This window comes from Netta rufina, assembly GCF_964035555.1.
Source record: "Netta rufina genome assembly, chromosome: Z".
NCBI lineage: Eukaryota > Metazoa > Chordata > Aves > Anseriformes > Anatidae > Netta > Netta rufina.
In genome coordinates, this window is record NC_140126.1 from 69692571 (window position 1) to 69703532 (window position 10962).

At 44.0% G+C, this 10962-nt stretch overlaps 1 protein-coding gene across 1 annotated transcript; it reads right to left on the reverse strand.

Annotated features, from left to right (window-relative positions):
• Positions 1-753: 753 nt before the first annotated feature.
• Positions 754-6643, reverse strand: SLC46A2 (solute carrier family 46 member 2; the record flags this gene model as incomplete). Its single annotated transcript, XM_084304995.1, has 4 exons — positions 754-811; positions 2289-2445; positions 4326-4409; positions 5581-6643. The coding sequence occupies 4 exons, from the start codon at positions 6641-6643 to the stop codon at positions 754-756; spliced, it is 1362 nt and encodes a 453-aa protein (XP_084161121.1).
• Positions 6644-10962: the final 4319 nt, after the last annotated feature.

Below are 10962 nucleotides of genomic sequence, written 5' to 3' on the forward strand. Positions count from 1 at the left end.
TGAAATTATGTGTACACTTATTTTCTGTGCCACTTATTATCTTATTTGAAGAAATATCCTTCCCTTAAAGGCTTGTTCCATCGCCAATATAAGCTCTAGGGGTGTGAACATCTACTGAGGAGTGTTTTTATTGTAGGGATTACAAAAATGTACCTTAATTTTTTTACCATGTTTTTTTCTGTATTTCAGTAGTCTTCTCCATAAGATAAGTCAGCTGGGCTGACACTCTTCACACTTGTCCATACTTTGTGTCAGAAAGTAGGCACATCCTGCTGACCACCATGCACACACTGCATGCTGCTTGTGGACACCTGCCTCAAAAGCCACAGTCACAGCACTGTCCTCAGGTTTCAGACCAAAGAGACGAGAAGAACTACAGCTGATCCTTTGCTTTCCCCTTCTAAATTGGATGATGTGCCTGGAAACACCCTTGTCGCTTCTACCTTGTTCTTGTCTGTCTCCGCTACGGCCAAGTAGCCTGGAGTGGAAGCAGGGTGCTGTGGAGACTGCTGGTGTTCAGCAGCTGGTGCATATTGTCTGCAAAATAATGTACTGCAAAAATAACAGGGCAAACTTCTTTGTCCTGGGAAAGCTCAGTGGCTGAGGGACTGTGGCATGCTGTGAGGTGAAGACATGGATGAGATGGTTCCTGTAACGAAGGCAGTGGTAGGGACAAATGCTTGGAAGCCTTCCACTTGCATTGCTCAGGGAACTGATCAAGACCAAAAGATGCTTTCGGTGGTAAAGCTTCTGTCACTTGGTGAGAATCTGAAAGGAGCCAGTGGTTGAACGTTGTTTGATGGCCACAATGCTGTAAAGAACAATAAAAACGCTGATTACAAGAGGGCTACCAAACTACTTTCTCAAAATACAGTTTGCATGTTCCTTACTAAGTCTTTAGCTTAAATTTTGCTGTGGTGTCTGGAGCTAGCTGAGTGTTCATGTACTTCCCTTCGAGAATCAGCCAGCTTCTCTGTAAGCTACCACTGTATGTACAAGCCATGAAGCTGCCACCATTTGTTGCCTTTCAGGTTTTTGTAGAATCACAGTACAACCCAGGTACTTCAAAAGACCATCAGGTCCAATCTCTCACAGGGAAAAGAGAGCCTAGGTGAGATTATCTAGCACCCTGTTCAACCACGTCTTGCAGACCTCCAGTGATGCGGATGCTACCTTGTCCCAGAGGTGGTTGTTCCAGTAATGGACTGTTCTCACTTGAAAAAAAAAAAATGTGTTTCTTGTATCTTACATATTTTTTCCCAGTACCTGTGTTTGTGCTTGTAATGACTGCTTGTACTGGGAGTGTGTGTGGTAAAGCAGCTGAGCAGCTTGCAGTGACTCACTGTTAAACAGTAGGGTTATGTTTAAGAAATGATGAGTTAGAAAATACAAGGAGAAACTTTAAAAAATGAAATCAAACTTGACAAGGGTTCTATCTGGGATCAGATGTTAGCTGTCTTACATCTGAATGAGAGTATCACTGCATAGATTAGATATTGGCATTATCACACTTTGTATTATCTTCATGGGGTCCTGCTGTTTCTAGTAATGTATCCAGCTGGAGGGGTTTGGGGAGGGGGTGGTGAGCAAGGGGATATTTAGAGGGAGATCCTTTAAAGACTCCAGAAGAGTAGGTGGAGGTGTTTCAGATTTCTCTCTTTAAATTATCTGGGATTGCACTTAAAACTTCTTCTTAAAATTTTAACTCTCAGTCACCCTGTAGCTGTACAATTGGGCAATCTCACTGGATCAGAAAAGTAACCATTTTCTTTACTGTATCATAATGATTTACCTTTGAAAGAATCACCCAAGGGAGACTCAAACTATTCTGTCACAATGAGTAAGTAACCCATAATGGATTTTCAAAAAAAAAAAAAAATGTTTTACTTTGTGTGGGATTATTCCCTCTTTCTACTTAGTACTATTTTAGCAATATCAAGCACGGCATTTGTGCAGAGGCTTTGTCCCCTGGGATTATTAGCTCTTAAACTCTGCCAAATATTCCTCCTACAAGCAATTCATAATACATCAAACAAAAAGAAGATTAAAAACAGTGGCTATATCACTTGAAAGCTTAACTCTTTGAACCTTCTTGGTACTTGTCACCTCTTTTCCACAGAATTTTTGTTTTACTTTTTGAGTCCTTTCCTTTTTTTTTTTTTTTTTTTTTTTTTAATCCAAAACCACTTTTCCTTTTCAAATCTTTATTGTACACATAATACCTAGAAACATGAAGCAAGGAGAAAACATAACATGCCCCTTCAGAGACAACCATTCCTGTTCCTTACCTTAAAGGGAGGAGGCTGAGGCAGCCAGCTAGAAAAGACAAAATGAAACAGAAGCTGCTGTACCAGTTCAGTGTGCTTTGATAGATTTTGTTGAAGACTGTAGATGTCACTACTCCTGTGATGACTAAGGACAACTGCAGCAGGACAAACACCTTACCTGTAAAACAAGAACATCATTTATCATCAGGGAGAAAAGAAAAAAAAAACTGTTGTGGTACCTCCCTTCAGCATTCAGGTGCCACCGCCACCATGGCTTGGAAAAGCAATGCAGTCATGGCTTAATGAGTGATGGATTGCATGAGCTTGTTTCTGCTGTTGTTCTGGAGCAGAATTGAGTGTCTCTTCCTTCTTTAAGGCATAGGACAAAGATGTAGCTTGAAAACTGTTTGCTTAAACAGTCTAGATGTTGAGGTTACTGCTTGGAAGAGCAGCCATAAACTGGGAAATAACTGCTCATTTCCATAGGATATAGGAAAGTAGTTATGGGTTAACATCTTCAGGATGTAAGAGATTTCAGGCAGGGGCTGCTTCTGCCATAGTGCAGAAGTGCTGTCCATTGATCTGAAATGTTATAGTGCCTGGAATGGGGAACTGTCTGTGATTTGTGTGATGTTTATGGAGGAGGAAAGGGAGAAATTGAATCCCAGCTGGAACAGCTTGGGAATAACCATTTTTGCTGAAGTGCACCATTCTGTTTATACCATGGTAAATGGGGAAAGAGAGGGCAACTCATCCCTCTTGGAACATGCAAACTAGGAGCACATTTAGGGTTGTGCACCAACCCTGCTGCCCTTGAAGCCTGCTCCACATGCACAGTGCCAGTGGCCACCAGCTGAGGAGGCAATGTTGCTCTGCTGCACTGTCCTGTTTGTGAACTGCTCTTTTCATGCAATCAGGTGCTGCATGCATAGCTTATGGTGAAGGTTAAAGACAAAAGATGCTGATTTTTCAATGACTGAAGAACATGATTAATTTTGGGTGTGAGCTGCATGGTTTGTGGCAGGGATGTGAGCTTGCTACAGAGGAACAACAGCAGTCAGAATGAACTGGTGACAGAGCACAGCTTTCATGTGATTGTTTGTTATATTATTCTCCAATGTAAGGATAGTGAGCTTGGGTATTGAGCAGTAGCACTGCAAGTTAATTTCTACATCTGCTCGATCGCATTTGTAAGCTATCCAGACAAAAAATGCTGCATGGTAACCCTCTGTTGAGGAAAAATGAATGTAGCACTGGATGTCAGGTGGGGGTTTTAACCTACTGTCTTGGAAGCTGTTAGCTCTCTGGAACTGTGTCCCCACACTGTAGTGGGGCTGCACAAGCAGCCTGATCAGCAGTGAGCTGGACAGATTCTGCTCCTGGTTTTGAGATGTGGCAGAAGGGAAAGGATGCAATTGGAGTAAAAGGAAGCCATTGGAGTAAAAATAGTAGCTTCCAATATGATGTAAAATACACACATTTCATTATTTTCTAATGCAAAGTTAATAGAAAAATTAGGAATTGTTTCTCCTCTTGAACAAAAAGGGTCATTTTCTTAGGCAAAATTTATTCTTTGTTAGTTAAATTATGTTCTGACAGGAACAAATTGCCAAGAAAAGCTTGGAAGCGTATTTAGAGACCGTAACGGAAAAAGATTAAAGAAATCCATTCTTCCGAAAACTGGAAGTAAAATAAGCCAAATATAAATGATGTGAGTGTCACTGTGCTTCAGCCTAGCATTGCCTTGTTTTTCCCTGGAGCACTGTGTTTTTGAGCAGTACCTCAGATATTATTTTCCCTGCCTTTGAGCTGCACACTGATAGTAATCTCTTGAAGCATGTTCTGAAAATTTTGTGGATAAATGATGAAGCAATTAGGGAGGAGAAGTTTGGACGTGACAGGCTGGTCCTGCAAGTTTCTCTGCTCCTCCCTGTTTGCAGTACCAGCTGTTCTGGTTTTATGATGCATTGCACAGGCTGTAGCACTAACTTAACTTTCTTGTACCCAAATGGAGGGATTTGACAGCTTTTTGATCAGAGAGGTAACCGATGTACTCACCATAGGATGATCCTTCAACGTGCTTGGATAGCATGGACCTGATGGTTGGCAAGGGGATGAGGGCAAAGAGCATCACTGCCCGTGCTGCAATGCAATGAACACGTGCTTATCATCAGTAGCTGCTCCCTGTCTCATAGCACAGCAACCACTGCTTTTGAAGGCTGCATGCCTCTGGCTTGGGCAGGGCCTTTGCTTCACCTTGTCGTGTCCCTTGAGCCTCAGAAACTAGTACTGATCTTCAGTAGGAGTGCAGCTCCTTGCTTCATCCGGGAGGTGGTGGATAAGCCACCGATTGCTGCAACTAGCAGAGGCACTTCGACCCAGCCAGCCATGGCCTCTGGGTCCCAGCCCCAAATCCCATTGTATCTTTAGAGGGCACTGTCCTTTGTGGTAGTGAGGTGGATGACGCAAGTCTGACCTTATGCTAACAGCTTTGACAAGAACAGTATACTCATAACACCATGTTTTATCTCATGGTGCTTTTGGCCTGCAGTATTTTAGTCTCTCTCTACTGTGAGCATACTTGTTTAATTTTTGATTTCTTCTTTCCTGTAGGCACAAACAGAAAAACCTCTTTGGCTCATTTCTCTTAGACTTTTTTTTTTTTTCTCACTTTCAGAAACAAGACCCAAAAGCCATGCAACGTATGATACTCTTTCGGTTAGTCAGGTATGAATCACCCATCTCACTGCCACAAGGGATGCTGTTCTTGGTTTTTGGCTTCCTGTGTTCTTGTGGAGGCTATCTCCCAAAAATAAACTTGCCTTTCCTTCGTCACAGGATGCTGCCACATCTATTGTTACCCATCCCTTGGTCATTTATATATAGTGTGAGATTTGTATAGTTCATTCCCGTAATATTTTAGTTGCTAGAGCAACACCAATGTTTCGCTATTAAGTTTCTTATCAGACATAAAAACCTTAATGTAACAAAAATAAATCACATCTTAGGATATTCACTTAACAGGAAATCTTTGGCATTTTTTTTTCCATTTTAGCTTTAAGCCTTACCTCATGAGATGCAGGTGCTTTTATGGCTGGCTGGTGCTGGTAGCCTGCAACAATTCCTTCCTTTCCCCCCTCCCTCCATTGTGAGCCTTCTTCCCCCACTCAGATCTGGATTATGACCAGGTGACAAATTTCAAGTTAATTAGCCTTAAACCAAGCATTGGCAAGAGCATGTGCCTCCTTAGGTTGTTGTAGGGTGCTGCACGAGAGAGGTGCAGGATGAGGGCACTGATGCCAGCTCTACTCACCAATGTAGAACAGAAATGTCCACCGCACGAAGGCCATGATGAGGACACCAATGGTGAAGGACACCACTCCAATTATGATCATGGTAATGTCCCTAAGGTACTTGGAGAACACGAATACCCCCAGGAAGCTGGTGATGAAGATGGCATACCCGGCGGCATTGCCGTAGCCAATCTGCACAGCATTCCAGCTCAGAGGCTCCCTGAGCAAAAAGAGTGGAAGTACATTCATGGCGCCCACCACAGCAAGGTCATAGAGGATTGCTGCCACAAAGAGGAGGATGATGATGAGTTTTGAGGGTGTTACTGGGGCTTTGCTGCTGCTCTCCGAAGGCTGAGCACTCTCTGCTGCTCCTGTGCAAGCTGGTACCTGGCCACCAACCTCCTCTACACCCTTGGCTTTGGCTGCGCAGGAGGGTGCTGACTTGGGGACTATCAGGACAAAAATGCTGTAGAGGAGACAGAAAGCATAGCAAGCGATGCTGCAGCTCACCAGCACAGTGCCCTCTCGATAGCGGTCGCTGAAGCCGACAAAGAGGTAGCCAGATGCCATGCTTCCCAGAAAGCCAGCAAGGCCATACACCAGCTCAATAATGATCAGCCGTAGAGACCTCCTGCTCTCAGAGGAGCCCAGGGATCCCAGAGCCATGATGCCTGCCCAGAACGTGGTGAAGCCACCCGTTAGCCCATTGAAAGCAGCAGCCCCGTACATCACCTCGATCGGCCAGTCCAGCAGGATCAGGAGGAGCAGGAGAGATTTGGAGCCCAGGTAGCCAAGAAGAGGTAAGCAGATAGGGATCTTCCGATGAACCTTGTCCCCCAGCTTGGACAAGCCGTAGGCTGACACCAGCGGGCTCAGGCCCAGGACGAGGTTGTAGATGATATAAAAATTAGAGACAGCCTTCTGCTGAGCATCTTGCATTAAGTGGGAGGGAGCAGTTGAGTTGGTCTGGTTGTAGTAGTTCTTCACCACCAGCAGCAGCGCCGTGTCGTAGAAGGCACTGGCCAGTTGGGAGCCCGCTACCACCGGCTCAACCCACGTTCTCATCATCGTCATCCCCACCATGCTGCTGATGCTTGCCTCTTCTCAGGGAAGGAGAAGAGCTGTTTTTCCAGTGAGGCACTGCAGGGAATGGTGTTTTCAGAAGTTCTGCTCTGGAGGCATGCTTGAAGTGGAGAGGCGGAGGGAAAATAAAAGGTCTGCTGGGCTGCACAGAATCAGGGTTGTGCAAGAGAAAATCCGGCTGGGAGGATATTTGCACCTCGCCTCTCTACGTATGCACATGCATACACATCCCTATGCTGCTCTGACCTCCAGCTCAGGCAGGAGAGGCTTTTGTACAGATGGAGACGCCCTGCACTCGCTGACTGCTGCTGCTGCTCTTCCTGGTGCCATTTCAACACAGATCATATGACCCGGGGGAATTTCTGTCTCCCACTTTAGGAAGTGAAAATGCCATGATTGTGTGGTTGCAGCATTTATTTACTTTTTTTCCACACTGTTGGCATCCTTCATGTGCCAGAGGACTCTCAGGGAAACAATGCTCACACTCAGCTGTGGGGACAGGGAAAGGCTGAGTGCTTTTTTTTTTTTGCTAGGTAATTCACCAATTCTCCTTCATGCCAGCCCTTTCCCTTTCTTCCACACAAACGTGTGCTGCTGGATCTCTGACTCTCAGCTGCTCCCCTCTGCCCTATTGCTACATCACACTCCAATGTTATTTCAACAATACAGCCAGGAAATTGCGCCAAAAAGAAAAAATGAAAATAGAAAAAAAAAAAAAAAAAGTTATTTTTAGTAACCTGCCTCCCACTCTGTGTGCTTTGTCCTTGGGCTTTACAATATGGGACTTTCCAAAAGGAGAAGAAAAGCCCCAGTTTATAACAAGGCATCGGCAACTGCTGTGCCCTAGCAATCCACAACCGGAGCTGGAAGCTGGGGTGGTAGCCCACCTCTGGGAAGGGTTTTTCCAATCCGTGTGTCTCCGCAGGTGCTGATGCCATGTGCGGGGTCACAAAGCTTGCAGGCAGCCTCAAGCTTTACTGCTACCCAGGCTGCCAGTGCCAGGGAAGGTGTGTGCGTCCCCAGCTGTAGGAAACACTTGGGGGATACTTGGCAGCCTCAGAAATGCTAACTGAAATGATAATGATCTCACCCTGTGCTAGCTTAGTGAATCATAGCAGGCAGAGTAACAATATGCTCTGGGAAGATTTATGGTGATGACTTTAAAAAATAAATTAATGATTAATTTCCTAGAACAATGTTAACCCCCCCCCCCCATCTGTTGCACTCTCTATTGACTCAGGTGGCATCTACTCAATGCCTGTGTACTCATGGCTCAGGAGTTTCATTTTTTCACTCCTACTCCACTTATGCAAAAATTTTTGTTTTAGATTTCAAGTTGAGGAAAAAACAATCCCAAGAGCTAACACAGAAAGTTGCTGGAAATTGTCTGCTAGAATGATTTGCTGCTAGACAATTTCAGTTTCACCAGAATTTTTTCTTTTAACAGACCAAAGGACTCCTAGCCAGCTGTAGAATATAATCTGTTTTGTTCCAACCGTGTTTTTTTCTTTTTTTCTCTTTTTCTTTTTTTTTTCTTTTTTTCTTTTTTTCTTTTTTTTCTCTTTTTCTTTTTTTCTTTTTTTTTTCTTTTTTTTCTTTTTTTTCTTTTTTTCTTTTTTTTTCCTTTTTTTTTTTTTTTTTTTTCTTTTTTCCTCATATTTTCTGCAAGAGGTGTGATAATTTCTTTAGTTTTTGCTCAGAAGTGGGACACATCTTTTTCTCCAAAGCCTGGAATATTTCCAGAGGGTGGAAATTCCAGACAGCCTTACTGAAAACCCCTTGGCAGCAGCCTGGAAACAGTTCAGTCAACAAACGCAACCAGAGGAGTTGCTACGCTTCGCTGCATCCAGGGAGCCCTGTATCTTCTGCCAGACATTAGAGGGAAAGATAAACAGCTTTGTCCTGATCTAGCTTTGATTTGAGATATCGGTTATCTTGGCATACAGAGGAATGTTACAGGCACTGGTCTTAAGAGTGTGCAGATCTTCTCAGCTATTAAATATGGGATGTTTTCCCTCCACACTTTTTTTTTTTTTTGCCTGTACAGGCTGTCTGGCTTATTCATCTGACGCTCTTGACATTTAGGTGATACTGTGCTATGCTCAATGCTGTTCGGTCCCAGATAGCTAATGAACTGTGCTAAATGCCATTAGTGATCTCATGAGTTACATATATATTTCCAGGATATTCTGAGTGTTCATTCTCATTAAATGTGCCTTTTAGAGCAAGTGCTCATGGAAGGGTATAATTTTATTTCAGCAATTGCAATACAAATGAAATATAACTTTAACACAGGCCCTAGAATATTTCCCACTGCAAAGCACTTCGCATGAATATCATATTCATCTGATCCCACAAAGATTTCAAAATTGACAATCTTTATGATCAGCTTTTCCGTGAAGCCCAGTTCTCATTTTGCTAATATTTAAAGGGACACTTGTGTCTGCTTTAAAATATATTTGTGCAGAATTAACAGAATGGGGCCTTAAGAGAGTGGCTCTTGACATTTAATAAAATGCACCTACAAAATTGCTGAAAAGCAAAAATACAGATTGCTGGAAAAGGACTATGGTGTTTAAGGCATCTCACCCTACAGCCATCTTGCCTGGAGACCCACCTGAGGCCAGCTCAACACCACATCATGCCAGCTTGTGGAGTTTTGTCAATCTGACCAGGTATAGGTGTTTCATGTTATGCGTTCCTATGCATTGATTTTTTTTTTATTTTTTTTTTAAACTGTTTTTCATGGTTATGTGAATGGGGGCATGCTCAGGTCTCAGCCCAGATGAAACTGCTGCAGTGCTGAAGGTGGGGAGAGCTGGTTAGGACCATGGGGAGGAGCAGCTGTTCCAGTAAAGGTGCTTTTCTACAGAAACTGCACCTTCCTCAAAAAATGACCGCAGGTACAGTGCCAAGCTGTGCTCTCACCCTCTGTGGCTTGGAGCCCAGCTTCCTGTCTGTCTGCTGCTGACAAAGCAGGCCACCTCCCGCAAACGTGGGCACCAGCTCCTGCTTTATCCCCGTGGCTCACCAGGGACCAGGACCTACGAGGGTCTCTGCATGGCACAGGGCCCTTAGAGGGGCGCACCTTGGGGTGTCTCGGACACTGCGACCACTGGACCTGCCACCCAGCATTAAGGAGGCACAGTGAGACCAGATGACATGTTGGGACCATCAGATGGGACGTGTGGTCTCTGACACCTCTCACCAGAGGCCCAGGCCGCAGGCGATGCAGACACATGGCTCCCAGCTCCCCAGGGCCCCAAAGTATCACCACAGCCCCAGCCAACATGCATCCACCAGTGCCAGCTCCTCTGGCTGTGTGTCTCCTTCCAGCGGGAAGGCTGCAAAGCTAGAGAGAAAGGATTTTCTCCTCAGAGAGACCTCCAGGGGGGCACTGGCGCTGAGGATGGATGCTGCAGCCCCCGGGGCCAAGGGCTGTCCCCGTGGCAGGGCAGGGGAGACCCACCAGCCTTCCTTCCCTTTGAGGAGCTGGAAACAGCAGCACAGTTTTATTTCTCTTGGCACAGATCTGGCTGATAAAGCAGCACCATAAATCTGCATTATCTTGCTTTCAACCTTCGAAGTCAGGGTTTTGTTTATTTTTCTAATTTCAGAGTCCTCTGCTTACCTGGTTAGAGTCTCCTTTGGGCTTCTCCCTCTGCTGGATAAACAAAACCCAACATCCTCTACACGTGCTTTTTGCTTAGTCTGCTTTTAGTCTGCTTTTTTTTTTTTTTTTTTTTTTTTTTTTTCTCTAGCACAAGGAATTTAGGCAATTTAGTTCTGACAGTTAACTGTATGTCTTAACAGTAATCCTCTGCATGGAGACAGGGAAAAAGCTCCTTGTGGTATTCAGTATCTGCTTGATCAGCTGGACCATAGGATGAATCCTGCTGTAGTTTTTAGATAAGCACCGGATAATCCTTACACTATTTTATTTTATTTTTTTGGAGCATATCCTACTTTTCATTAATATATAGATGTATATATATATTTTTGAGCATATATGGATTTGGCACACAAGTGCCACAAAGTTCGAGTGTGCAAACAGTGACAGACTTAAGAAATGAGATGAAACAAATTGTCCTAGAAATGAAGCTTAATCTATCCTGTGTTGAATAAAGTGAAACATGTCTGGTTTGGAATGATGAAATAACCATAGCAAAAAGATGACTATTAAAAAAGTTTACTACCAAATGCAGTACAGACAACGATCTGTAAAAACCCAGTTCTAAACCCAAACTTGCCCTCCCCTTCCAAAAGCTCTGGAAAGCTATTTAGATATAATTTTATTACTTTACATGTTTGTTTGTTTT